The sequence below is a fragment of the Fusarium redolens genome (genome assembly GCF_020744475.1).
Source record: "Fusarium redolens strain MPI-CAGE-AT-0023 chromosome Unknown BKA55scaffold_13, whole genome shotgun sequence".
Lineage (NCBI taxonomy): Eukaryota > Fungi > Ascomycota > Sordariomycetes > Hypocreales > Nectriaceae > Fusarium > Fusarium redolens.
In genome coordinates, this window is record NW_025763676.1 from 284,876 (window position 1) to 310,606 (window position 25,731).

General features: G+C 48.8%; 11 protein-coding genes across 11 annotated transcripts; 5 read left to right on the forward strand and 6 right to left on the reverse strand.

Annotated features, from left to right (window-relative positions):
- Nucleotides 1-194: 194 nt before the first annotated feature.
- BKA55DRAFT_596158 (uncharacterized protein) lies at nt 195-1,362 on the reverse strand (the record flags this gene model as incomplete). The annotated part of the gene is made up of 2 exons (XM_046195907.1): nt 195-1,186; nt 1,242-1,362. The coding sequence occupies 2 exons, from the start codon at nt 1,360-1,362 to the stop codon at nt 195-197; spliced, it is 1,113 nt and encodes a 370-aa protein (XP_046046267.1).
- Nucleotides 1,363-1,735: 373 nt separating this feature from the next.
- Nucleotides 1,736-3,808, forward strand: BKA55DRAFT_619991 (major facilitator superfamily domain-containing protein). The gene is made up of 2 exons (XM_046196755.1): nt 1,736-2,505; nt 2,556-3,808. The coding sequence occupies exons 1-2, from the start codon at nt 1,923-1,925 to the stop codon at nt 3,740-3,742; spliced, it is 1,770 nt and encodes a 589-aa protein (XP_046046268.1). The 5' UTR covers nt 1,736-1,922; the 3' UTR covers nt 3,743-3,808.
- Nucleotides 3,809-4,684: 876 nt separating this feature from the next.
- On the forward strand, nt 4,685-5,736 carry BKA55DRAFT_542067 (uncharacterized protein; the record flags this gene model as incomplete). Its single annotated transcript, XM_046190452.1, has 2 exons — nt 4,685-4,822; nt 4,888-5,736. 2 exons carry the CDS (start codon nt 4,685-4,687, stop codon nt 5,734-5,736), a joined length of 987 nt encoding a protein of 328 aa, XP_046046269.1.
- Nucleotides 5,737-5,801: 65 nt separating this feature from the next.
- On the reverse strand, nt 5,802-8,864 carry BKA55DRAFT_575712 (fungal-specific transcription factor domain-containing protein). Its single transcript, XM_046193407.1, has 6 exons — nt 8,687-8,864; nt 8,414-8,498; nt 8,263-8,352; nt 7,101-8,204; nt 6,711-7,045; nt 5,802-6,653 (listed from the first exon to the last, which is right to left on the reverse strand). The coding sequence occupies exons 2-6, from the start codon at nt 8,486-8,488 to the stop codon at nt 5,930-5,932; spliced, it is 2,328 nt and encodes a 775-aa protein (XP_046046270.1). The 5' UTR covers nt 8,489-8,498; nt 8,687-8,864; the 3' UTR covers nt 5,802-5,929.
- A 396-nt stretch (nt 8,865-9,260) lies between these two features.
- BKA55DRAFT_596162 (amidase signature domain-containing protein) lies at nt 9,261-13,280 on the forward strand (the record flags this gene model as incomplete). The annotated part of the gene is made up of 9 exons (XM_046195908.1): nt 9,261-9,433; nt 9,489-9,573; nt 9,635-9,735; nt 9,789-9,875; nt 9,931-10,090; nt 10,146-11,281; nt 11,828-12,093; nt 12,187-13,049; nt 13,110-13,280. 9 exons carry the CDS (start codon nt 9,261-9,263, stop codon nt 13,278-13,280), a joined length of 3,042 nt encoding a protein of 1,013 aa, XP_046046271.1.
- Nucleotides 13,281-13,325: 45 nt separating this feature from the next.
- Nucleotides 13,326-14,759, reverse strand: BKA55DRAFT_104344 (PrpF protein-domain-containing protein). The gene has a single exon (XM_046184688.1). It carries the CDS (start codon nt 14,607-14,609, stop codon nt 13,371-13,373), a length of 1,239 nt encoding a protein of 412 aa, XP_046046272.1. The 5' UTR covers nt 14,610-14,759; the 3' UTR covers nt 13,326-13,370.
- Nucleotides 14,759-17,646, reverse strand: BKA55DRAFT_104339 (fungal-specific transcription factor domain-containing protein). Its single transcript, XM_046184687.1, has 5 exons — nt 17,525-17,646; nt 16,929-17,427; nt 16,349-16,870; nt 15,907-16,303; nt 14,759-15,860 (listed from the first exon to the last, which is right to left on the reverse strand). Exons 1-5 carry the CDS (start codon nt 17,609-17,611, stop codon nt 14,909-14,911), a joined length of 2,457 nt encoding a protein of 818 aa, XP_046046273.1. The 5' UTR covers nt 17,612-17,646; the 3' UTR covers nt 14,759-14,908.
- A 156-nt stretch (nt 17,647-17,802) lies between these two features.
- Nucleotides 17,803-19,189, forward strand: BKA55DRAFT_648863 (mitochondrial carrier domain-containing protein). The gene is made up of 4 exons (XM_046197259.1): nt 17,803-18,137; nt 18,190-18,345; nt 18,397-18,569; nt 18,624-19,189. The coding sequence occupies exons 1-4, from the start codon at nt 17,985-17,987 to the stop codon at nt 19,081-19,083; spliced, it is 942 nt and encodes a 313-aa protein (XP_046046274.1). The 5' UTR covers nt 17,803-17,984; the 3' UTR covers nt 19,084-19,189.
- Nucleotides 19,190-19,624: 435 nt separating this feature from the next.
- On the forward strand, nt 19,625-21,934 carry BKA55DRAFT_740632 (major facilitator superfamily domain-containing protein). The gene is made up of 3 exons (XM_046201451.1): nt 19,625-20,313; nt 20,380-21,106; nt 21,154-21,934. Exons 1-3 carry the CDS (start codon nt 20,066-20,068, stop codon nt 21,700-21,702), a joined length of 1,524 nt encoding a protein of 507 aa, XP_046046275.1. The 5' UTR covers nt 19,625-20,065; the 3' UTR covers nt 21,703-21,934.
- Nucleotides 21,935-21,957: 23 nt separating this feature from the next.
- BKA55DRAFT_648868 (uncharacterized protein) lies at nt 21,958-23,878 on the reverse strand (the record flags this gene model as incomplete). Its single annotated transcript, XM_046197260.1, has 6 exons — nt 23,198-23,878; nt 23,126-23,145; nt 23,033-23,069; nt 22,915-22,982; nt 22,383-22,855; nt 21,958-22,336 (listed from the first exon to the last, which is right to left on the reverse strand). The coding sequence occupies exons 1-6, from the start codon at nt 23,376-23,378 to the stop codon at nt 21,958-21,960; spliced, it is 1,158 nt and encodes a 385-aa protein (XP_046046276.1). The 5' UTR covers nt 23,379-23,878.
- Nucleotides 23,879-24,183: 305 nt separating this feature from the next.
- Nucleotides 24,184-25,680, reverse strand: BKA55DRAFT_648869 (uncharacterized protein). The gene is made up of 5 exons (XM_046197261.1): nt 25,330-25,680; nt 25,123-25,281; nt 24,751-25,073; nt 24,630-24,699; nt 24,184-24,585 (listed from the first exon to the last, which is right to left on the reverse strand). Exons 1-5 carry the CDS (start codon nt 25,616-25,618, stop codon nt 24,452-24,454), a joined length of 975 nt encoding a protein of 324 aa, XP_046046277.1. The 5' UTR covers nt 25,619-25,680; the 3' UTR covers nt 24,184-24,451.
- Nucleotides 25,681-25,731: the final 51 nt, after the last annotated feature.

The following is a 25,731-nucleotide window of genomic DNA, read 5'->3' on the forward strand; positions in this document are numbered from 1 at the left end:
TGACGGTCTGTGAGAATACCCATTTCATGGAATGCGTTGAGGCTCGCCTAGCAGGTCCCTTGATCGTAGTGAGCAACCAAACCGACGTCTAGGCTAGGTCCTCCCTTCACGGAACGTATTGAATAGAGCAAGAGTGATTCACTATTCTTATTACTATACTATTGCAGTTTTGCTCAGATATTTGTCAATGTTGATTACACCTTTGCAGTGTCCCTACTCAGGAACTCCTGACTAAACGCATAATCAGTATACCCCCTCGCTATCTTGGGAGTATAAAAATACGTCCTATCATATCCCTCCAACCCAACACCCGTCCTCAAACGAAACACAAGATCCGGGTTCGCAACAAAATATCTTCCAAAAGCAATCAATACATCATACCCCTTGTAACTCTCATCAACAGCGATCTTGGCTGAATCGCTCTTGAATCCGCCCGACAGGATCACAGGACTTGTGTTGTTCCACAACTCAACAATCCACCGAACTGTCCGTTGACCACCGCAATCAGCGTCGTCGTTACCACGTATACGAGCTTCGATGAGGTGCAGGTATGCTAAACCAAGAGGTTTGAGTTGTTCGATGAGGTAGTGAAACTGTGGATCTGGGTCGTCCATGAGCATGCCTAGAAAATCGCTGTAGGGACTGAGGCGCATTCCCGTCTTATCGGCTCCGACGGCTGCGATGACAGCTTTTGTCACTTCAATGTGAAACCTGGCCCTGTTCTCAATACTTCCTCCCCAGAGATCAGTGCGTTTATTACAAGTATCTTGTAAGAACTGATCAGGTAGGTACCCATTCGCACCATGAATCTCAACGCCATCAAAGCCAGCTGCGATCGCGTTCCTCGCAGCAGATGTATAGTCCTTTATAGTAGTTTGTATCTCGCCTTCTTTCATTTCTTGAGGAGTTGGCATTGAGGAATCAACGGGAACAGCGCTACTGGAGAGAAGAGGGTAGTCGTTCCTCTGAACAACTTCAGGGTTGCTAGCTCGTCCTTGATGCCAAAGCTGACAAAAGACTTTGCAACCCTTTGCGTGTATGGCGTCGGTTATACTGCGCCATGCTATGACTTGAGCGTCGGACCAGATGCCAGGTGCGTTGTCGGAACCGGCTGTGCTTTGGGATATGAAGGTTGCTTCACTGATGATAAGAGTACCAGGCGTTGATGCACGTTGTTCGTAGTATTCTATTCACTGCGGTTAGGGTTCCTCCTGTAAATGCCTTATTATGCCACTACTGACCTCTTGTCATGGAAGTTGGGCAATGATCATCGTCGCAGCGGAATCTAGTCAGAGGCGCCATAACAACTCGGTGCTCCAACGAAGTTGACCCGACGGCCAATGGCTCAAAGAGTCGTGACATGATATCTCTGCCCACAAAGAATTTAGAGTTGAGATAATATCAGCTTCCAATTTAAAGTATTGCAATATAATCACAGCACGAAAAATTCCTGGGAGTATTAAACCCCCTGCAATAAATATGCATTCCCAATACCCACCCGTCCATCATCCCCACCACTACTCGGTGGGTGGCATTGAAACCCACCCTTATCGCAATCATCCGGAAAACTCATCCATCCATCGGAACAGAAGATGCCGATACAGAAGCAGTACTGCACCAGCCGTTTTATTTCCGACAGGGCCATTCTTGGCCGACAGGGATGTATGCGAATGCGCTCGTGTTTTGTCGAATGAGGGGGATTCGGGAATAAGGGTTCCTGACGGGAAATATGTGAGCTGAAGAATTTGATGATGACATTGAGAAATTGATCATCGTTTCTTTTGCTGTGTCCAAGATGGGGGTTCAGTGTATGTCAGAAATACAAGGATTTTGGCGACGGTGATCATCTCCTTCCTCTCTCTCGTACAGTCTCTATCTTTTCCAGAGCGAGAAAATACGATACCGTCCAAGTTATCGTCATCATGAGTCGCGATACTAAGAATCTGGACACATCGCAAGCATGTTCCGACCGAATCACCCAGGACGAGTCACCAACTCAGGTTGCCAACGATGAGAACCTACGAATCGACAGCAGCTCCAGCACACAAGTCCCCGACCAAGACCAAAGCGACGCCGAAAGCATAGGCGGCCAACGCAACAGCGATCTCCCCCGAAAACGCCTCCTAATCTCCATAACCGCTCTATCAGTATGCCTTTTCGTATCGTTCCTCGACCAAACGAGCGTGTCAACAGCTACACCCGCTCTAGCTGGCGAGCTTGAAACAGGGACTTCGACTTCATGGATCGGAACTTCGTTTTTAATAGCGTCTACGGCTTTTCAGCTTATCAACGGCCGACTTTCGGATATCTTCGGTCGGAAAAATATGCTTTTGCTGTGTTTGTTTCTTATGGGTGTTGGAGATCTAGCTTGCGGTTTTGCGAAAACTCCTGTACAGTTGTACGTCTTTCGGTCGATTGCTGGTGTTGGTGGTGGGGGGATTAATAGCTTGGTCATGATTATCGTCAGCGATATCACCTCACTGCAGAATCGAGGCTACTATCAAGGTAAGTTGCAGCATATATAGTTATCAAGCTTCTGTATTGACAAAGATCAGGAATGCTGGGCGCCATCATCGCTCTCGCCAACGGCGTCGGACCCTTCTTAGGCGGTGCGATCGTTCAATCTGCGACTTGGCGATGGGTTTTCTGGATGATACCCATCATCACTCTGCCTACTACAGCAATTATCTGGTTTTACCTTCCTCTGAAGCATCGATCCGGAGAATACATGGAGAAGATAAAAAAGATCGACTACGGAGGCATAGTTCTAAACATTGCATCAACACTACTACTTCTGATCCCCATATCTGGAGGAGGCGTCACATATTCCTGGACGTCAGCTTTCTTCATCGCCACCGTCATCGTCAGTATCTTGTTAGTTGTCCTCTTCGTTCTGTTCGAATGGAAGTTGGCAAAACTACCGATTATGCCTCTTCGACTGTACCGCGCGCCTCATTGCTGGGCGCTGTACCTGCAGTCTTTCTTGACAGGATTGGCCTATTTCGGCAACTTCTTCTATCTGCCGTTATACTTCCAATCGGTACTCGGATACGACGCGCTGGTTGCCGGTGCTCTCATCTTAGCAGTGGTCATCCCGACATCGCTCACGTCTATCCTTTCGGGACAGTACATGAGTCGCGTGGGAAGCTATATGCACTGCATCCTGGCTGGTTTCGCTCTCTGGACTCTTGGGAGCGGACTCACGCTTATCTTTGATCGGGACACTAAACTGGGCCCGCTGATCACCATTCTCATCGTCGAAGGCGCGGGTATTGGGTTCACTCTGCAGCCTACGCTTGTTGGGATGTACGCGAATGGTCGTAGTGAGGATCGCGCGGTGACGACTGGTTTGCGAAACTTTATCCGCACAATTGGCGGAGCTTTCGGAGTAGTCATCTCCGGCGTCATTCTCTCTAACACGCTGAACAAAGAGCTTGGTGGTAGAGGGATCGTGTCCAACGACATGATTGCTCAATTGACGTCATCGACGTACTCGTTGAGCAGCATGGGCTTGTCGCAGGAGGATCAGGATGTAGTTCTGGATGCGTACATGAAGGGTTTATACTATATATTTGTCTTCTTTACAGTATGCTCGGGATTAAGTCTGGTTCTTACGTTTTGGGTTGGAAACACGAGTCTTAAGTCGCCAGCGAAGACCGAGGACGCGCCGGATTCAACAAATCGAGATATTACGGAGGATGAGAAAGCTGCGCAGGTCGATCTAGAAAAGGGACAGCGATAGAGATAGAATTTCATTTATTAATACAAGAAATAAAAGTTGTTGTCAATTGACCTTTAAACATTGCTCACAACGAACTTCACTTGGTGATAAAGGGAACACGCGTAGCTTGGAGGTACCGGAGACCCTGTTCAAGACGCGAAACGTGGCGGCGAGAAGAGGGGATGGATATTGTCAAGAGACTATCAGGGATACTTCAAAGGGCGGGTGAAAAGCATTGTTGTTCAAGTCGCTCTGTTAGTGCAGCAACTCAAAGATCCCTGCTAGCCAAGGTCTGGTGCTTTTCCCGCAAAAGATGAAATAGATATTTAGGGACGTGGAGTCTGTGCACCTTCACCAAAATTGATGTATTGTTTGCTTGGGTTGTCACTAATAGATTATTATATTAACTATTATAACCGCCGTTATCTTGTGCAAGTAGAAAAACCACTATGACGTGTAGGATATAATCGTCATAGATTGGTAAGAAAGCCAAATTACCCAATTACACCTTGTCAGCCATAATTCGCTGTTTATCTTATTCTTCAGGTGTCTGTTTCTCTTACCCTACAGATTCTGAGCAGTCGTCTCCCTGTCCCGATCCGGTATAGCCTTATCGTACAGAGTCTGGAGTGATAACCGGGAATAAACTGGAGTCAACTAGAGAGCTTATCGTCCCCAGCCATGATGCAACGTCCGTTATCAGTTCGTCTTCCCCGCGTTCCTTATCACAGACACGATTCATGACTCCACGCTAGTGGTATTTTCCTGACCCGGTCGGATATAGGAAGGTCGTAGGAGAGGTCGGGCCAAAATTCGCCGAAGGGCTCGCAATAAGTTGGCCGGCATCGAGATAAGGCATTAATACAGCTTGTTTATAGTCCAGCCATCAGTCTACAGTTCAACAACTGTCTAACTGTGTTGATCTAAAAGTTTTATTCTCGGAGTCAATTGGTATTGCCTATCATGCCTACAACTTACGCATCGCACCCCGATTACGGCTTTGAACGCGACTTCAAAGGATACGGAGAGAAGGGCCTTGTTGGCTTGAAGTGGCCCAACAACGCCAAGATCGCTGTATCATTTGTCATCAACTATGAAGAGGTATGTTTCCGAGCGCGTAAATTCCATAGCAATGGACTAGATCGCTAACTCTCGTGGCATCTTAGGGCGGTGAGCGCTGTGTTCAAAGTGGTGATGGAGTCTCAGAAACAAACCTCCGAGAACATCCTACAGCACCACGCATGAACGAGCGCGACCTCAACGGCGAATCAGAGTATGAATATGGCTCTCGGGTTGGTTTCTGGCGATTGTTCAAGCTCTTCAACAAGCACAAGATGAAGTTCACTCTTTACGCTGTTGCCCAAGCTGTTGAACAGCAGCCTGAAGTAGCTACTCGTTGTGTCGAAGAGGGTCATGATGTTGCCTCTCATGCTTATCGCTGGGTAGACCATCATGATTGGTCTGTTGAGAAGGAGAAAGACCATATTAAGAAGGGCATCACTAGTTTGAAGAACTTGACGGGATATGCTCCTAAGGGATGGTACTATGGTCGTCCTTCGTCGCACAGCCGCACTCTAATTCCCCAGGTTTATGAGGAAATGGGTGAAGAGCTCGTATGGGCAAGCGATACATACGCCGACGACGTACCATACTGGATCGATCTCCCCACCGAGCGAGAAAAGCCCAACCCGAAGGGCTGTCTCATGGTTCCATACAGCTACGACTGCAACGACTTCAAGTTCCACGTCGTCACTGGCTTCCGCGACCCTAGCAGTTTCTACACTCATCTCAAGAACGCCTTTGACGTGTTGTATGAGGAGGGAGAGGCGGGTGAGCCTAAGATGATGACTATTGGCTTGCATTGTCGTATTATTGGACGACCGGGGCGGTTTAAGGCTTTGAAAGATTTTGTTGAGTATATTGCGCAGAAGGAGGGTGTTTGGGTTGCGACGAGGACGGAGATTGCTGAGGCTTTTAGCGAGCAGTTTCCTTACAGGAAGGGTCAGTTGGCGTGACGCATAGGATAGCTTTAGCCTAATGAACAATGTTTCCACATAAACGCTATGAATCTTTTTGATCTCCTTGGGATGGACGTGACTGAAGCCTTAGTAATAATCAGAGGTAATGACAATACGACACTTGGAACAAACGTCTGCATTGTTTGCGTTACAGAATAGTAGTAACAGCTAGTCAAACCCCGCTGTAGTCCTAACCTCTGCTCAAATCCAAGTCTCCCTCCGACAAGTTCCACACATCCTTACAGCCCTTTGCCATACCAGGTGGCAGGTTTGAAGTGGGCAGATCTGTAGCGCTAGGATCTTCACCAAGAATCTCATTCCACATGTGCCATCCATGCCAACCGCCAGGTGCTTCCTCATCAACCTCCATGAACGCTTCTTTAACAGCATCCGAGACAAGATCACGCATTGTGATATCGTCTGCTTCGTTGCTCTGTGAGTTGGATTGAGGCTGATGCGATTGGCTGGCACTGAAGCTTGGCCGATCGAAGTTGGTCTGCAAAGGCGGAGTCTGATGCACACCCATTCCAGTATCACCGGAAAGTCCACAAGGGCTCATGAGAGTCTTTAACAGACTGCCAGACAGTGCATCGAAAATGTCGCGATACTTGACGGCGCCAGACCACTTCTCTCCAAATACAGTAAGACTTTGAGAACAGGCTTGTGTAGCCTCGACGACATGGTAGCTGAAGAGACTCTTGTCCTTCCAGATACAGTACATCAGAGTAAGTCCAGCGACGAAGCAGCTATGTAGCGATATCATGGTATATGTCAGCGTTCTTTGTTGGTTCAGTCGTTTGTATGCTACGCAAACGCATGCAGCTGATCGCGCTGTTGTGATGAACCGAGGATCGGTGGTGGCTAGAGACGGAAGCAGGACTGTGAAGAGGGCTAAGACAGCTTTATGATATTGACTTTTGATGCGAGTTAGTATTGTTCTGAGAGAATCCCATGCAGGGGACTACACTCACAGACTGTAGAAATCGCCAGCGTCTTGGTTGGTGCTCTCTGGGTCATAGAGCCACGTAATCCTTCCATTATCTTTTGGTGACTGAGGCGTTGTCTGAATCCATCTGTCGAGATCGGAGCGGATGGCGGCCATCTTCTGATCCAGCTTAACTCGTTCTTCAACTGGACCGGAGAAGATATCTTTATCAACCCTGAAAACAGTGCGGTGAATGCGTGACTGGATCTTTTCCAGTTTGATGATGTGGATGAAGGGTTCAATATTACACCACTCAACCGCGTGTTCATCGTTGAGAGATGCATGGGTCAAGTCCCAATATTCTCGTCCAGGGTTGGGCATCTGATCTCAGTCAGATATCTCACTCTAGCGAGGGATAAGGGTAAGGGTGACGTACTGAAACATTGATATCTCTATCAGATATCGCAAAGGCCCTACCAAGAACAACGCTTGTTCCCCGGTCAAGACAATAACATGACCAAAAAGCCCTTCGTCTGATCTCCAAATCTCTCGCAACATCTGCACTTGGGGGTGGCCCTTGTCGCTCGCGATGCAAACCAAGCTCTATACATAACGAAACCGCATAGCGGACTTGACTCCAAGCACCAGCTCCATATGGCGATCTCTGGCCATGAACAGCAAGTAATAAGAGAAATTGAACGGTAGCGAGGTTATGCTGCTCCAGGATATAATCCATCGGTTCAATAGCTGCAAGTAAGTGTTTCTCAGGATCGACTTGTGATGGTTTTCGTGTAAGCTGCTCAAAGCGTGCGGCGATGGCGTAGATGAGATGCATGATGCTTCTTTGGGTCATGGATAGAGCACCCTGTTGATACTGGACTTCGAAAAGGTCCGTGTACTTCTTCCTGTCTAGGATGGGCCATCGGGTATGCATTCGATCGAAGAATATGTCGAAGAGATGGCGAGCCTCATCTGGGAAAGGAAACCCGTGGGATGGTTCGTCAGGGTGAAGATGCAGCGCGGGTGCTAAGCTCTCGAGATATGGATCGTCAGAAGGATGCGTTTGTCTTGGGAAGCTGCCCTTCCTGGTTCCATTCCTAGAGTTATGAAAGATGGACCGCTGTATCATTCGAGCAATAGCAGCACCCGAACTTGAACCCAGGTATGATGGATCCGGAGTTGCCTCAACTGTGCCTGAGGCACACAAAGAGAGATACGCGACGCCATCGATGATAGAGTTACGTTCATAGCCATCTACATCCTCTGATATGGAACCACGATGAGATGACGAGGACTCAGGATAAGTCTGTACGTTGATCGCGTCATTGTCTTGGCCATCAGCGATAGAAGACGGCGCGAGGGTCTCGAAATGATCTTGTGCATGATCTGGCAACCGGGCCTCAAGAAATGCGATGCGTTCTTCAAGAGCGTTGATGTATAATGTCTTGCCTCCTGGGTATTGCGGTCGGATTGTTCTCTCGTAGATACATGGAGTACCGACCCTTTCGCAGGACTTACATGTTGGATGCGAGCCATCGCACTGAAGTCTTATGTAAGTATGTTCCGTAGCTGTTAATGAGTGTTGAAGGCTGAACTACCCGCTGTTTTCGTCTCTTGCATCGTTTGCAGGCCAGTGCGACGCGACCCTTGGGACCTGCAGCAGTATCGGACTGCCTTCCAATGGGTGTCTAGCAGGTATTAGTGACGTTGGTCTGGATGAAATGGACTTTGGCTTGAAGGGTTACATACGAGGCCATCATGACGCACTGGAAACCGGTCTTCCGTGGCCCCAGAACCGATTCCGTTGTCGTCCATAGTTCTCATGCTGTTTATTCTAAACCACTATACGTTAACGCCCGCTCAAACCCTCCATGGTAGTGCGTGATTTCTCGAATGATAGATTGTTAGACAAGATGAAAGGTGATCGACTTAGTGAGCCGCTACTTCGTGAACCAGCCACTCGGCAACCCTCCATCGGCTGTATAATAACCGCGTAACTGCAAGGCCATGGCATTGACTCACATGCAAATCACTGTGCTCACTCATACAACGTTTCGGTTCCTTGAAGCCGGACAGGATGAACAATCACGGATTGACTGATAAGACAAAAGGAAATAGAATTACTTCCCCAGACCCCAGAAACTACACACGTTGTTTGCATGTCAACCCAGTGGATCCGTTATCTTCGGGTAACCTTATCTTTTGCCCAGACCAAACTAGACCCTGTAGCGTTACATAGTGAACATCACCACACATGTTATCGAGAAACCATAACCATGATTGGCTTTGCTTCTTATCAAACACCCCAATCGGACGGTTCAACCCCGCCTTTTATCAAGGCGCTATATCCGGTGCGACTCAGGGACCACGCCACTGGAACTGGAACGTGAGTAACGTCGGGAGAAAAGTACCCGATGGATCACTGATAGACGCTGCAACTCTACGGTAGTAGCTAAGGCTTGGTAGAATAGATTGGAGACCATGATGTAAGGTTGGGTATTAGATATGAACGAAGAGGGTCCCAATTCTGTGCATGGCGAGAGACATTGTCCAACAGCTCGAGAGACTACGGAATTACGAACAAAGAAACGAAGTCATGGTTAATCTCCCATCTAGGAGCGAGCTCACAGCTCACTTCCAATCAAAGGAAGCTTTTGTCAACTTTGTCAAGACATCTGAAACGGCAGATGGTCAGACTCGAGTTGGTAATGAGCGATGGTCTAATAAAGATCTTGAATCTACGCCACCAGAGCATCGGAACTGGACATGGTAAGTTAGTTGTTCACCGAAGAGAGCATTTGAGTAGTTGAACTGATTGATGAAGGTATAATTTACCACTGTACTGGTTCTCCAATCAGTTCAGTCTTACGGGATGGAACACTGGATCATCGCTCATTGCGGTTGGTTTGGTATGTACAATATTCTCCCGTCTGACTCTACAGTTTTGAAGAAACTGACTCAAGGCAATAGACCTGGCAGCAATCGTTCGTCTCGTGTGTTCTAGGCGCATTACTCGCTTCGCTGGTTGTCATCTGCATGGCCAGGCCCGGCGTTCAATACCACATCGGTTTGTAAGTTGCACCGTAGCGCTCCAGCTTCGAAGCATCATTTGACATTTTGACAGCCCTGTCCTTGCTCGGTCAAGCATGGGCATGTACGGCGCATACTTCTTCATCTTCATCCGAGCCATTGTCTGCATCGTTTGGTACGGGTAAGTAACATCTCGAGATACAGATGCACTGTTCAATGCTGACAATATTCGACAGCATCCAAACCTTCTACGGCGGGTCGATCCTCTCAGTAATGCTACGCTGCATCTTCGGCAGCTCATGGCAGAACTTTGCCAACACCCTTAGTGAAAACGCCGATATCTCATCAAAAGTCCTTCTTGCTTTCTTCCTCGTCTGGCTCATGCAATTCCCATTCGTGCGTATCCCTAAGATCCACTTGCACCAATAAACAATGCTAACGTCAGGTGCAGATGTGGGTTCACCCAAGAAACATCCACTACGTCTTCACAGTAAAAGGTTTCACAATGCCCATCGCCGCATTCGCCATCTTCGGATGGTGCATGGCCAACGGCGGTGGTTTGAACGGCATGAACATGGCGTCCAAAGAAGCTGAGGCAGCTGCTTCTACGACTCCTCTTGGATGGAGTATAATGTCTGGCATCAACGTCATCATGGGCGGATTATCGCCCATGTTGGTGAATCAGCCTGATCTGGCGAGATATTGCCAAAAGACTCGTGATGCAGGTCCTCTTCAGGGCGTTAGTGTCTTTGTATCCTCTGTCATTGTCTTTTTCTTGGGTCTTGCGTCGACGGCGTCCATGCAGACTGTTTATGGAGAGGCGTATTGGAATATTTGGGATTTACTTGACTCTATCTTGGATCACCATTGGAATGCAGGGGCTCGCGCGGGCGTTTTCTTTCTGGCGCTGGCTTTTCTGTTGGGGGTCTTTGCGACCAACTTTGGTGCAAACTCGATTCCCTTCGGGTCTGACATGACGGGCCTCTTCCCGCGATGGCTCACCATTCGAAGAGGGCAGATTGTCTGTGCTATTCTGGGAATTTGTGTTGTTCCTTGGAAACTTATGGCCAATGCTCAAGCTTTCTTGTCATTCCTTGGCAGCTACAACATCTTCATGGCGCCTCTATGCGCTGTCATCATTGTTGACTACGTCTACGTCCGGAAAGGCAACATCCATGTACCATCATGCTACGATGGAAGCAAGCATGGTCTCTATCATTTCTGGTCCGGCGTCAACTGGGTCGGCTGCCTTGCCTGGATCGGGGGAACTACCATGGGTCTGCCTGGCCTCGTTGGACAGTATCAGCCTCATCTTCTCTCTGATGCATCGCGCTACATGTACATGATGGGTTGGCTTCTGACATTTGTCACCGCTGGAGTTGTCTACGCCATTGGCGTTCAGTTCGTCAACATTCGTGTATTCCCGGCTGGTCGCGCAACGGCCAAGACTTGGGAGTGGTTGGCTAAGGATGGTAGGGAGGGTTTCTATGAGGATGAGAGGGAGGGACAGGTCATCTATGCTCAGGCATCACCTTCTGCTGATAAGACCGAGGGAGAGGTGAATGCAAAGGCAGATGATTCGTCGCTGTAAGTAATGGAATTTATATTAGACTGTAATCGCCGGATTTAGCTGCACGGCTTCATTGTTAGTACCCGAAAACTAGTAACAATATTGATCTTCACACTCTTTCTCGCAGTCTGATCTTGGCCCCGATGCTGAGTTGACCTGATGAACCATCTTACCAAGGGAAGACATTTAAAACTTGCCATATCTTCTAGCTCAGACTCTGTATCCGCTATGAAGCTTATCATGGCTTCCTTTTGACCAAAGCTTCAAATCAAGTCATCGACAGCGAAATTCTGGCTTCCGACAAGCGCTAAGAAGTGTTCCTGTCCCGTCAAGCTTATCTCCGTCGGCCAGTTCGTTCACCGGATCCACTCCTCTCCGCATCGGATGCAAAAATACCGACCGATGATAAGCTGATAAGATCAATAAGCCGGGTCCCGGGAATAGTTACCTGTCAGGTCTTTGAGGCATTATGTCATCCTTCATAAGAACACCAGCTTCGTTGATCTCGCGGAGTGGACAGGTTGTCATATCCGATCATCTGAATATTCTTTCAACATATAGAGCTGTTTGGCAATGCTGGTCCAGCCGTATCAACTCTCGGCAACTGACGTCGTTGCCAAGATTCGAGATGGCCAGCTCACGGTTGAGGAGTATACGCAGTCACTCTTGGCACGCATCAAAGAGCGGGATCCCATTGTGAAAGCCTGGGCGTATATCAATCCTGATCAAGTGCTTAAAGAAGCCCGAAAGTTGGACCAGGTTCCTAAGCAAGAGCGTGGGCCGTTGCATGGTGTCGCGATTGCGGTTAAGGATGTCATCTACACGAAGGGTAAGTCTGCAATATCACACCATATGGAATATTGATTGGTTAACGACGAGAATTTAGACATGCCAACGCAGTTTAACTCACCTATCTACAAAGATGATGGTCCTCAGGTCGACGCAGCCAGCATCATCATCCTACGTCAAGCCGGTGCGCTCATACTAGGCAAGACAACCACCACGGAATTCGCAGCAACAACTCAAGGACCTCAAACAACAAACCCACACGATAGTTCTCGTACACCTGGAGGTTCCTCTTCAGGTTCTGGAGCAGTTGTAGCAGACTTCCAAGCTCCAATCAGTCTCGGAACACAGACCGGAGGAAGTACCATTCGTCCAGCCTCTTTCAACGGTATCTATGGATTCAAACCAACGTGGAACTCAATCTCAAGAGAAGGCCAGAAAGTGTTTTCCCTCATTCTTGATACGCTTGGCATCTATGCTCGTACCGTGGAGGATCTGAACTTGCTCGCTGATGTATTCGCTTTGAAAGATGACGAGCCACCTAACCAAGAATACTCCATCAAAAACGGAAAATTCGCAATCTGCAAAACTATGGTTTGGCCTCAAGCTGGCACTGGTCTTATCAAAGCAATGGATAAAGCCGTTGAACTCTTACGATCAAGCGGCGCTACGGTCGAAGAGATTGAGATTCCAGAACATCTACAAGATTTACCAAAGTGGCACTCCATTATCTTCAACACCGATGGACGTACAGCTTTTTTGCCAGAGTATAGAGTTGACAAGAGCCAAATTGCGGATCAGCTTGTTGGACATGTTGAGAATCGCCTTAAGATCTCGAGAGCTGCACAGCTTAAAGCTTTTGATGACATTGCAGCGGCTAGACCTGTTGTCGATGCTATGTTGGGTAAGTATGATGCTGTGTTTGTGCCGAGTGTACCGGATGAGGCGACGGAGGGTATTGAGGCTACTGGAAGCGCGGCGTTTAATCTGATATGGACGGTAAATTACTTCATAACCCTCACTGTAATGATCTTTGGGACTAACATGGCATTCTTGCAGGCACTACACAATCCTGTCATCAACATCCCCGGGTTTGCTGGCGAAAACGGCATGCCGATTGGCTTGTCCCTCGTGGCGCCGAGGTACCACGACAGAAAGCTTCTGGTAGTTAGCCAAGAGGTTGGAAAGCTCTTCGAGGTGTCCGGGGGATGGAAGTCACAGATAGTTTAGATGCAACAAACGAATTATCGTTCAAACCGTGACTCAATTGACGTGATATCATACATGCTCTAAACAAATGCTAACAACTATTTATAACCCTTATAAGTAATAACAAACCCTTCCCTCAAAAAGTCTCCTCGCCGTTCGCGAAACAGCACAGCTCTCAATCCCATCCTCCCCATTCTTCTTAACAAGAACAGGAATCGTTCCCTTACTATGCTCAATAACAATCTGTCTCGTATTAACAGTATCCTTCCTCTCTCCCTGCATATCAGGCGATGGTGTACGCTCTGGCGTGGGAGGTCCGTCGGTAATGGGTGTAGCTGATAGGTCTGCGGCGATGGTGCCCTGGATGCTAACTGCTGATCCTAGACAGACTGCGCCGGTGAGTTGGAGCGTTGGGTGGGGAAGACCCATGGAGTAGGATTGCACGTAGATATCGGGAGTTTTTGAGTTGGCGCGGTGCGTTGGTGATGAGAGGAGTGCGATCTTGGGTGTGCCGCGGGTTAGGCCGGCGACCTTTGTGCTTGTTGCCAAACCCATGTCGACGGCGCCTTGACATCGAATTGCTTCGACCAAAGCGTGTTGTGTCTCTGGTGCAGCATTGGCGCCCAGGATAGTTGTGAAGTCTGAGGAGCTGATCATGACGAAAGGGTTGGCAGCGTCGATAAGAGTAGCGCGGATCTGGAAAGGTGCCATCTCGGGCAGTAACGAAGAAGGATCAACGTGAAGCCACTGCTGTTTCTGACCAGAAGGGAACAAGCTTCCCGCCATGCTACCGGCGGGATCGACAAAAGAGCACTTGACTTCACTGCCGGGTGATTTAACACCAGGGATGATAAAGTCGCCATCCTCCTTGAAGTCCCCGTTGCGATCCAACTCAACAGTCTCGACGATGATTCTGCTCGTGTTGGTGTTGAAGATCCTAACATCAATCTCCGTCTGTCCAGGCTTCGGTGTAACAAGTCTCTCCTGAACAGCAAACGGTCCAACACCCGAACTCATGTTTCCACAATTTCCTGAAAAGTCCACCGACTCTTTCCCAACAGCAACTTGAACAAAAGTAAAGTCGACGTCGGCATCTTCACGGTTCGAGAGTGAAATCACAGCAACTTTTGACGTTGTTGATGAACCACCACCGACGCCGTCGACTTGCTTAGCATCGTTGTTTCGCGAGCCCAATGCTGAGATGAGATGTGGAGCCCATTCGGATTCCTTCTCGGGGAGGTCTTTCCGGTGGATGAAGAGGCCCTTGGATGTGCCGGCGCGCATTAGCACGCATGAGAGGGCATGGCGGGTAGGGTAGTGCTCCTGGGGAGTTTCGATCTCGATAGCCATTGTGATTGTTGTGAATAAGCGATTGTAAATTACGTACTCAGGACTGGGAGGGTAATGAAATGGCAAGAGTTAAATAACTCGCAGTTTTGCAATGCATTTGCCATTTTGTTCGTAATGTAATTGATCTCGGCATTGGCGATGCCGGGGAATAACACTCCGAACGATTCTAGCAGGGAAGAAAAACTGGAGATGCCGTGGGAGACAAGCTCTTGGCTTCCCGTCTGCCCCATAATGTATGTCCCGTCTCTGACGATATGTCCCGCGGGAACGAAAAACAAAGCGGGAAAAGTGGCGATTTCTCATCTTCCCATGTATTGAAACTCACCCGTACTCGACCCATTAAACCCGAAAATCGGATCCTCCAAGAACGCAGCATCTTGATTCGCCGGCCAGAAACTCGTCTGCTGCCATGAATTCCCACCCTCGATATCCCCAGCCCCAGGCGGCACGGGAGTAGTAAAACTGTTCATTCCTCCCGCGGGAAACCCTTGGGGGAAGTAAACAGGCTGTTGACCTGTCGATGTGTGGAGATAGTGCTCCCCGTCGACTTGAGGTATTTTTTGGGGTTGTTGCCCGGGGTATGAAGCTTGGCCGTACATGGTTGGTTCGTTGCTGTTGAAGTCGCCCTCGCGGAGGAAGCTCTGTATGATGCCATCGATGTTGATCCAGTCTGAGCCAGGTGAAGGCACCGTGCTACCGCTGAGTTCGACTGGGTGCATTTCCTGATTCGGCGATGTTTCCGTCTGTGCGTTCCCCGTATTCTCCAGTCCCTCATACCCAATTTGTGCTTGTTGTTTCTGTAGTTGCTGCTGAGGCTGTTGATCACGCGACTTAGTCGCCGGTTCAGCCTCCAGCGCGTCATCCGGTAAATCATCAACAACAACGCCGTATTTGCTCATGAGCCTGTGGATAATAACCGCTGCTTTTTGAACCGCTGAATTTGTCTCTTGGTTTTCTTTAAACACAGCGAGACATGTCATTAGATTAACGTAGGCAGCTGAGCCTTTGCCGTTTTTGGCGGCGATGCGACAGTGGATTGTTGCGGCGACGTAGGTTGCGTAAGAGATTAGGTAAGGGGCGCGACGGACGGAGAAGGCGCGGTGATAGGCGCGTAAGAGACTGCAGATGCTGGAGGCGGCTGCTGAGCATTTTATTACTGAGTCGACGGAGATGGAGCGGAATGTGTTGTATAGATGACCGTCTGCGACGAAGGGGCGGTGGAGGAGAATCACTAGAACATTGTACATGGCGCTGAGATGTTAGTATGGAGTGAGCTCAATTGTTGTTGGGGACTTACTGAAGACTGAGAACATGAGGTGGAGGGACCGTAGCATCAGGTGCATTCGCAACCTCAGGCTTGAGATGATCCGGTAAAGCCGTATGCCAATCGCGTAACTTCTTTTGAAGCTTATCCAACACTTTCGACAGCTCAGCAGGACTTTGGTCTGTTGTTCGAACGGTGTATATGGTGCTCATGACATCGCTCATGACAATAGACAACTTGCACAGCGCAGTGAATGTCGAGATACTGTAGGCTGGCGAACCAGCGTAGTCGTTCTTTGACGTCGAGTACGCAAAAGGTTGCCAGAATTCGAGCTCAGAGTATGTATCGATAAACTTGATCGGAACCATGGCGTCGTTTTCTTTGAGGGTGACGGGCCGGCCTTGATACAGACTCTGAATCTTGTCGACCACTATGTCTATTAGTATTTGATGACAGTCATGTTGGAGGTACATACCAAAAGCTCCCCAGAACACACGACGCCGTATCTCAAGATCTTCATCAGAGAACTGATGCGAATTCGTCAAGTCAACATGCAACCCCAGATCAATGAGCATACGAAACGCCAACCCAGCATAAAGCCACGCCGCACTCCTCTCATCACCCAGCGCAAACAATGAATTCGTCATGACCAACAAAGCCTGAATCGTCGTGATGTCGCTCCTATCCAACGACCCTCCAACCAACTCCCTAACCCTCTCACGATACCGCCATCCCGCAGTCCTAACATCGTTAATGTCCTTTCGAACTTCGAGTCTTGGACTAAACTTTGATGAGCCAAAGTATATAGCGTTGAGGAGCAGTTTGGAGAAGTATGGTCCGCCGCATGCCATGTCCCGCATGAACGCGGGACGGTAGGTGATGAGGAATGAGTGGTGTTGACGGTTCCAGTGCAGGGAGAGGAGATGCATCCCCAGGTCGGGATCAACACCGTCAAAGTCAAGCTGCCCCTTAGCGAAATGGATCTCCTCCAGTTGCCCTATCTCACACATATTAGTTACACCGCTTAAGAATTACAAGTATAAGATGGTACCCACGTTGCTTAGCTGCCTCAGCGATAAGACCACGCTCTACCCAATGATCCGGCATCCGCGGCTGCACCTCCTGCTCAACAGGCCTCTCCTGCGCATTATCCTCAAACAGAGCACTCGTGCGCCCATGATACGTCGACTCTCCGTTCGCAAGGACAACGACTCTCGCGACGCCTGAATCCATAGGTCGAGGCGCAGAATCAGAAGGATCCCAGGATTGATGGCGAGGTGCTGCTGCTCCATCGCGTGTTACTTGCTGCTGACTACTACGCTCACTCGCTGCCTCACTGTCGCCAATTGACGAGGCTGCCTCATTGGCGGGGGCGCTGGTCTGACGAGCATGGGCGGCGGGTGATTCTGTGCGTGCCTTGACGCTACGGGTCTTTGTGCGCTGATGGCGCTGGCGACCAGCTGCTTTGGTGACATCGGGAACGGGCTCGTAAACGCAGTCTTTCTCGTATGTCTGGCAGTTGATACACTTTGGTCTCTGACCGTTACACTTGATCTAGGGTACAGTATTAGTCCCGCGGGAACTCGCCTACCATATGAGGGGGGAAGGGAGGGGGAACTGGGGTAATGGGGTAATGAGGTAGTAGTCTCACTTTTCTTTTGCGGCAGAATGTGCATGCTTCTGTAGCACGCCTGCGGACGCGGGTAGGCGAGGGCTGTGTGCGAGCGTCTGCGGGCATTGTTCGTCTGCTTGCTTTGGCGCGTGGGAGAAAAGGGAAGATTGTGAGGGACGGGAAGAGACGGGAAGAAAGCTGAGTTGATCAATTCCACTCGGATCCACTGTTGATCCGCGGGTCGTAGTCTCTGAAGGGTAAAGCGTTGATTTATCTCCGTTTTCTTCCCTTGACCAAAAGTTATGTTTTCCCGTGAGCCTCATCCCGTGGCCGCGAGTTTTGGCAAGTCTGCTATTATTAAACTGCGACTATCCTTTAAATGTTAGTAGATGCTGTTTTCATTTGCTAGTTTATTATTATTTATTTCTCCCCGTTTGTCATCATTTGCCAAGTCTTGACCGTTTCTCTCACCTTGTCGACCTTCACCGTTACCCCAAAAATGGACGCCATCGCTACAACACAACCTATCGCTAAGCCTGCGGTGCCGAAGCAGGTTGTAGCACAAACAACGCCTGCGCAGAAGAAGAAGATTACTCCTGGTATTTCCTTGGCTGCTGGTGCTGTTGCCGGTGGTATTGAAGCCACAATCACAGTAAGTCACTTCTACGACATGATAAAACGCGTTCAATTATTAACGGGTTTAGTACCCCTTTGAGTGGGCAAAGACAGTAGCTCAGCTCAGCGCCCGCCAAGCACCCGCTGGAGCAGTCGTCTCCAAATCTCCATTCGCCGTCATCGGCCAAACAGTCCGTTCAGATGGTATCCGAGCAATCTACACTGGATGCTCCTCATTAATCGCTGTAAGTATCTCCCGCCAATTTAATCAACAGATTTGATCTAATAATTATCAGGGAACTGCTGCCAAGGCTGGTGTTCGCTTCCTCTCTTTTGATGCCGTAAAGGCTCAATTAGCAGATGCCAATGGGAAGCATTCAGCAGGATCAAATATCCTCGCTGGTATGATCGCTGGTGCTGTTGAGAGTGTGACTGTCGTTACACCGACAGAACGAATCAAAACTGCCCTGTAAGTCACCTTTCAAATATTCTCTGAGCGGAATCACTGATTGATATGTAATAGCATTGATGATGCTCGCTCAGGAAACAGACGTCTCAACGGCGGATTCCACGCCCTGCGAACAATCGCAGTTGAGCGCGGCGTTCGTGAAATCTACCGCGGTCTCATGTCCACCACACTCAAGCAATCAGCCACTTCCGGTGTGCGAATGGGTTCTTACAACATCCTAAAAGACACCTTCAAGTCAGACGGCAAGAACCCCTTTGTAACATTCGGCATCGGTGCCATTGCCGGTGTCATCACAGTCTACGCTACACAACCGTTTGATACCATCAAGACAAGATCGCAGTCTGCGAAGGGCACTGGTATGGGCGAGGCTGTCCAGCAAGTTCTACGTGATGGAGGCGTGAGAGCGTTCTGGAGCGGAAGTACTATGCGATTGGGACGGCTGATTCTTAGTGGTGGTATTGTTTTCACGGCGTATGAGAATATTGCTGGGTTGTTGATGGGGATGAAGAAGTAGAGTGCATATTGGGAGTCTTTTGTGTTTTGGATCTCATTTGCAGGAAGTTTGGGTCGGAGTATTAGCTTATGGCATTAAAAACGATTTCATGTATCATTTATAGACGAATTTCCAATTTACTATATCCATTTTGTATCATCATTTCTGGACATCTTCTGTGAATGCGACTCTTGAGGCCAAGATGTTGATACTGCTACAAGTTACTCTAATTGATACGACTTCACTCCGCAATCTCTCCGTATTTTATCGCATAATCATAATCAATGCTTATCAGATCCATCGTACAAGCTTAAACATAACCGTAAACTCATGCCGATCTCACCGAGGCAATTCTGGACCCTCAACGGCGATCGTCACAAACATGTCATGTCAGACCGTGTCTACCCCAGACCTACCGCCCAGATCTATCCCAACCCTCGGACTTCCCCGCATTACCTTCGCCTACCGAAAACTTGGTCCGTGGAAACTGGAGTCACTTGACTGCCCCCTCCAGGATCAGCAGCATCGGCCTTCCCCAACTTCTTCAGCCCAACTCCGAGCCCTTAGCCGACAAATATCTCTCTCCATTCCCCCGTGGGGGAGAGAGTCACCGGGAAGGCCTTGGCAAAACAACTCCCGCGGGAACAAACGACATCCTCGCTAGAGAGTGTGTTTCCCCCGCAAAGCAGATTCGAGACCGCATGTTACTGGGGTTCTCCGCGTCTTGCCAAGACTAAGTTAAGGTTATGCGTAACCTTAATGGGGATAACGCTAGGGGGGGCGATGAATTTTCAGTTCCGCACTGCGGCTGACTCGCCAGTACCCAGATTCTCAGAGTAGCAAACAACATGACGAGAATCCTGCCAAGCTGTGTATAAAAGTCTTGGTAGATCCTACCCCAGATTTCCCTTCTTGCCCAGACTCATCCTCATCCATCCATCTCCAGCCCAGTTCCACACAGCTACCCACCAGCCAAGTGTCTTGGAAACAAGAATCGCCCAGCATGACTGTTTCGCAGAATAACGAGACCGCCTCTCACAATGAGGACCGCTTCGATGAGAAGGCAGAGGTCGCGGCTGTCGAGAATGCCATTTCCTCTCCTGTCGGACATATTCCTCCCATTGAGATTCAAGCTCGTTTCCCTCTCCTGCGCGATCTCTCTCAGACGCAGATGGATGCGCTGAACAAGAAAGTTCGGAGCAAGGTTGATTGGCATATGATGCCTTGTGTCACACTCATGTTTTTGATGAAGTAAGTCAAGCGATGCCGAGCGACAATCAAGATAGCCAAGATGACCAGGACTAACAATGAGCTTAGCTACCTCGATCGCATCAACGTCTCCAACGCTCGACTCGCTGGTCTGCAGGAAGATCTTGGCATGACTGATACCGTTTGGAACGCTGGTATTTCGACTTTCTACGTCGGTTACCTCATTGGTCAATTGCCCGGTAATCTCCTCATGGCCAAGACGAACCCCAAGTTCTTCCTGCCTACCATCATGCTCATGTGGAGTGCGGGTACAATCTGCATGCCTGCTATGACCAATGGTGTTGGATTCTGTGTCGTTCGCTTTTTCATTGGTTTGATGGAAGCTCCGTTCTTTCCTGGTCTGACTCTCATGACTTCATCTTGGTACACTAAAGAAGAATCACCCTTCCGCATGGCTATCTGGCACGCTGGTAACACCATATCCAACATCATCTCTGGTTTCTTGGCTGCTGGTATTCTCGAGCATATGGACGGTATTGCTGGTATGCACGCTTGGCAATGGTTCTTCCTCATTGAGGGTATTGTGTCCATTATCGTTGCCGTCATCTCGTTCTTCGTTCTCCCCTCTTGGCCCAACGACACCAAGTTCCTTGATGAGCAGGAGCGTGAGATGGCTCAGTACCGAATTCTCGTTTCCAACGGTGGTATTGATGAGAAGGTTGGTGGAACTTGGGATGGTGTTCGTGATGCCGTCAAGGATCCCTTCACCTGGTACTTCTGCCTCATGCACTTTGCCCTCGTCACTGCTCAGAGCTTCAAGGATTTCCTGCCTTCTGTAAGTACACCCAACCCACTATTCTTGTGCCTTACTAACATCCTCAGATCATGAACACCTTTGGCTTCAACAAGATGACCACCTACCTCATCCAGGCCCCTCCCTACGCCCTCGCTTACATCTCCGCCTGTATCATCGCCTGGTCCTGCGGTCACTTCATGGAATCAACATACCACGTCGTCATCCCCATCATCCTCTCTGCAGCTGGTTGCGGTATTCTCATCGGCACCATCAACGTCGCTGCCCGATACGTCGGTATCATCCTCCTCGTCTGTGGTACCTACAACGGTCTCAACTTGCAACTCTCGTGGGAAACAACCGTCGTTCCCGCTCCTCGTGCTAAGAAGGCCGCTCTTATCGCCATCGCCAACTGTATCAGCCAGGTCAGCCATTGGTTCAGCCCTTACTTCTACCCTCGAAGCCAGGAGCCTTTCTACCGCATGGCTGGTGGTCTTCTTCTTCTCGGCTGTGCCTTGACTGTTCTCTCTGCTTTCCTTGTTCGATGGAGGGCTCAGAAGCTTAACAAGAAGCTTGATGAACAGGAGGGATGGACTCCTAACTCTGGTGTTGAGCGTGGCTGGCGATATAAGTACTAAGTGTATCTGAAGACTTTGGCTATTATGGACTGGAGTGATGGGCTGGTATCTGGACTGAGAAGCGTTTTGGGTAGCTTGAGTTGTCGTTTATCCTTATGATTCATCGTTACGAGTAATGAATATGTTAGCGCTTCATCTTCTACAGTGGCATGCCATTTGTGACTTGTTCCGTGCAGCATGGTATTTGGTCATCAATCGCAATGAGTTCGCCGGTATCGGCAAGGTAAATCTGATTACGAAGTATAATATATGCAATTAATGCTCTTCATACTGACGCACCTCGACTGTTCGAAGAATATGCGAATCATCAAGGCTTGCTCCGTGTCCCCCATTCCCATCTCCAGCACTACTACCCTCAGCCGTATCATCCCCTGCACGTACTTTAGTGGTAACGTACGACTTGCCATTAGGAATGAGGATGTTCTCATCACTCCCCATATCTTCATTATAGTGAACGCTCTCTGGTGTATGCCCTGTGTTTCGCGATCGCTGTTTGGACGAACTCATCATCTCAAACTGCGACCTTGAGTAATTGGACGAATAACCTGGCTTGTCCTTGTGAAGAATGGACTTCCATAACATTGGCATGAACGGGAAGCACGCGCAAACAACTCCAATTCCACACTCAGCAATTCTGATCCTGGTTAGCGGCGTCTGGATGCATGACTTAAGTGACTCACCCAGTGAGGTTGATTTGCAGAAAGACGTAGGTCTGATCTGGACTTTCCCCATTATGGATGATAAAGACTAGCCTAACAAGGCTAAAGATGCAAGCGATACCTCCGACTCCAAAGATGGCGATGATCTTGAGCTTTGCGATAAGCCCAACTTGGAGCTTCTTGGTAAGAGGGCACGGTAGAAGAAGGACAACGATGTCGCTGAGAAGACTGATGATGTTATCGACGAGAATGAGAACTCGCTGATTGAAGCATTCGCCATCGGTGGTAGCGCCCCAGAACATTGAGATTGGTCGACAGATGAACATCTTGAGAAACAGCATCGCGACGTAGTAGATGCCCATGACTCCGAGGAAGCCATATATCCATTTAACGTAGGTCTTATAAGGGGCGAAGATGCTGGCGAGGAAAAGAAGAATGGCTGCTTTGATGGCAAAGACTGTTGGTCCGTAGTTGACCATGGTCGCATAGACCGTCTGCGACAGGCTTAGCCGGCGCTTGGGTTGATGGGGCTGGTTTCAAGAAAGAGACTTACCTGGTTATACTGCGTTATGAGATGATCTGGGACATCCCATTGGTGAAGGCCACCGCCGTATCTCAACACTATAGTTGTTAGCTTCGAGTGTCATCGAACCTTGGCGATATGTACTTACTCAGCAGACACATAGTAGAGTATCCCATGAAACCAATCTGAATGAAGGTTATTACTTGAAACAAGAATGGGGTACACCGAACACATAACGTACATATCCAATGACACATGCAACTAGATATTCACGTTAGCAAGGGAATTGACTTTGTAGTGAATATGGACATACTGTCATCTAGCCGAAGCCTCATTGTCAACCTGTAACGGGCCCACAGACGTAGAAAGACAAATATTGAACAGACAGACATTGCAATTACATTAGAAGCAATGCAGATGTAGTACAGTTCTCGATCGGGATTGTCAAAGTTGGACTCCTTTCCCGGAGGCGGTTCCATCGCTGGCTTGGTCATGTTGACTGCAAGTTGACGGGAAATGCTTAGATGGCTTGGAGGGAGTCCAGAATAGTCAAGATGCAGAACCAAAAGTCAGAAGAGGAAAACTCAAAAACAAGAGTGATAGGAACAGCATATCAGGGCCATATGTACCCACTGTAAGCCAGAGATGCAGGTAATAGGAGCTGCGACATGGCGGCGAATCCTCCGTTCTGTGATCATCCGCATGGACCAGTCAAATTTGTTAGGCCCAGGATCTTGAGGCAACAGATGTAATAGTCACAGATAATATCAGTAACTAATCATGTTTGCTGCTATCACATGGATTTGGACGAGTGATGGACCGGTCTGAGCAGAACCCCTGAGAATGGCCCGGTGTTCCTGTCGCCTGCATACTCAGGAAGGTTCCTCGCCTGCTACCGAGATCAGTGCCCGTCGAGGTTCAACCAACAAGGTCAGATTTGTCGAGGCAGACGTTGGTATCAGATTCCAGGACCTGCGGGAAGAATACGATTGGCTTGCCACGATAATAACATCAGATTTAATCTTCGGCGCTCGTGAGGGTTTCATTGTGTGACATGGTCTCTTTGACAAGCCGCAAATGTCCAGAGAGAAGAGTCAACAATCACAATTTTATGTATTATAAGGTACCTAGTGCATAATATTGTGAATATATTCCAAAGAAGCTACCGAAATTCGACCAGTCAAATTGACGGCCCGCAACCTCGGCACATAGCAAGCTCTCAAGATAGAAAAGATCATCAAATCATATGCATGTTGGTCGTCCCGTCGTTACATCGCTTCTATACTCGGCCCATTTATTGTCGATCACCGTTTAAAAACCCCCGCCGGTTTAAATCCCCGGGCCGTCTGTCGATTTTCTTTTTCTTGGTTACGAAAGCATTTAGTGATATGATTACTTGGCGCGGAGGATCCTTGTATATACATGTGCAATTGCGGATCGAGTGGTTGTCGCGTAAAGAAAGTTTCACGGAAGGGTAAAAAAAGCAACGATAATGATACGATTTTATTTCTCAGTTACAGTGTATGTTGAGCCATTCAGCGGTTGGTTATAACATGTGAAGAATTGCCTAGAAGATAGCTTGTGCATTTGGTGGCGAGGAAATACCGCCTTTCATGTTAAACGGCGTCGATGACATGAAGAACGTCCAGCGGTTCAACTGCTTGCATGTCTCTGCCAATCTCTCCAGATCAAACAATTCGCCTATCCTTATTAGCACTCTGAAGCTCTGAGCAGAAGTAACTTACCAATTGGCATCCCCCAACCAGCCAACATATACTCATGCATCAAGACACCCCCCTCACTTGGCGGATATACCTACAATCCATCAGTCCCTGAACCCAACCAACTCCCTCTGCAAAAGCTTACCTCCCAGCTAATAGCATCACCCGCTACAGCTGCAAAGCCTGTGTTCCATATCCACTTGAGCACGTCCATTGTTCCTTCAACACCTGCATGCTGAGGACTGGTCGTAGCCGCATATGCCTTCTTGGCGTCTACATCCATGGAATGCTCCCATTCTTTGATCACGCCAATGCGCACGAGAAGAATATCGCCGCGTTGGAAAGTGATGTTGCATTCTTTGGCAATCTGGTGGATGTCGTTGAGTTTGATGGTGTGTAGTGAGAAGGTTGAGTATGTGATGCCGTTCCTTTCAGCCCATGAGGCGTAGTCAATGAGAACTCCACGGCCTGTAATACAGTATCAGACATGTAATGAGTGTTAGAGGTTCTGACTGACCTGTAATTCCTTCTTGAGCCCAGTGGTGAATACCAATACGGTCATTCGACCTATCCAAAATCTCCTCCTTCGTCGTCCCTCCATAAAACACCCTCTCTTTACTCCCCTCTTCTCTTGGCATAGAAAAGTGTCTCAATCCATCCCACTGACTACTCTGCTCTATCAAAAGTCAACGCAACCCATTAATCATCTTGTAACAATACTAACGTGGATTCATAACGTAAATATCATCAAAAGCAACACCATCCAACAGCGGCACCATCTTAAGCTCACACGGCTGCCGGTTAAAGCACGCAAACTCAAGCTTATTCAGATCCCAACCGAGATTAACGCGAATCCCAGTCTTGATCTGTGTCTGTGCGGCTGAAGCCACCCGCTCTGGCGTGAGGAGGACGAGCCGGCCTAGACCTTCTTCTCGACTTCCCGGTTGGCCTATCCAGACGCGTTTTGGATCGGGGAGTTCGTCCCATTGCTTTTCCATAGATGAGGGGTCCATTTTGAGAAAGCTGAGTGATTGATGCAGGAAATTTGTAGTAAATGAGCTTGTTTATAGCATCGTGATGGTGTACCCCTCATGCCAAAGAGCTGCATGTCAGGCCTGTTCCACAA

Excerpts from the sequence above, each read along its gene's own strand:
- BKA55DRAFT_104344 (XM_046184688.1), bottom strand. The coding sequence starts at position 14,609 with ATGGCTATCGAGATCGAAACTCCCCAGGAGCACTACCCTACCCGCCAT.
- BKA55DRAFT_648869 (XM_046197261.1), bottom strand. The coding sequence starts at position 25,618 with ATGGACCCCTCATCTATGGAAAAGCAATGGGACGAACTCCCCGATCCA. Across the intron at positions 25,282-25,329 it reads TATTTACGTTATGAATCCAC|AGCAGAGTAGTCAGTGGGAT; the intron begins GTTAGTATTGTT and ends GACTTTTGATAG. Across the intron at positions 25,074-25,122 it reads GGCTCAAGAAGGAATTACAG|GCCGTGGAGTTCTCATTGAC; the intron begins GTCAGTCAGAAC and ends ACTGTATTACAG.
- BKA55DRAFT_648863 (XM_046197259.1), top strand. The coding sequence starts at position 17,985 with ATGGACGCCATCGCTACAACACAACCTATCGCTAAGCCTGCGGTGCCG. Across the intron at positions 18,138-18,189 it reads GTATTGAAGCCACAATCACA|TACCCCTTTGAGTGGGCAAA; the intron begins GTAAGTCACTTC and ends TAACGGGTTTAG. Across the intron at positions 18,570-18,623 it reads GAACGAATCAAAACTGCCCT|CATTGATGATGCTCGCTCAG; the intron begins GTAAGTCACCTT and ends GATATGTAATAG.
- BKA55DRAFT_740632 (XM_046201451.1), top strand. The coding sequence starts at position 20,066 with ATGACTGTTTCGCAGAATAACGAGACCGCCTCTCACAATGAGGACCGC. Across the intron at positions 20,314-20,379 it reads ACACTCATGTTTTTGATGAA|CTACCTCGATCGCATCAACG; the intron begins GTAAGTCAAGCG and ends CAATGAGCTTAG. Across the intron at positions 21,107-21,153 it reads TCAAGGATTTCCTGCCTTCT|ATCATGAACACCTTTGGCTT; the intron begins GTAAGTACACCC and ends TAACATCCTCAG.
- BKA55DRAFT_104339 (XM_046184687.1), bottom strand. The coding sequence starts at position 17,611 with ATGCCCGCAGACGCTCGCACACAGCCCTCGCCTACCCGCGTCCGCAGG. Across the intron at positions 17,428-17,524 it reads CATTCTGCCGCAAAAGAAAA|ATCAAGTGTAACGGTCAGAG; the intron begins GTGAGACTACTA and ends ACTGTACCCTAG. Across the intron at positions 16,871-16,928 it reads CGCTGAGGCAGCTAAGCAAC|GGCAACTGGAGGAGATCCAT; the intron begins GTGGGTACCATC and ends TGTGTGAGATAG.
- BKA55DRAFT_619991 (XM_046196755.1), top strand. The coding sequence starts at position 1,923 with ATGAGTCGCGATACTAAGAATCTGGACACATCGCAAGCATGTTCCGAC. Across the intron at positions 2,506-2,555 it reads GAATCGAGGCTACTATCAAG|GAATGCTGGGCGCCATCATC; the intron begins GTAAGTTGCAGC and ends GACAAAGATCAG.
- BKA55DRAFT_575712 (XM_046193407.1), bottom strand. The coding sequence starts at position 8,488 with ATGAGAACTATGGACGACAACGGAATCGGTTCTGGGGCCACGGAAGAC. Across the intron at positions 8,205-8,262 it reads GCAAGAGACGAAAACAGCGG|TGCGATGGCTCGCATCCAAC; the intron begins GTAGTTCAGCCT and ends ATAAGACTTCAG. Across the intron at positions 6,654-6,710 it reads GCTGGCGATTTCTACAGTCT|TCAATATCATAAAGCTGTCT; the intron begins GTGAGTGTAGTC and ends TCGCATCAAAAG.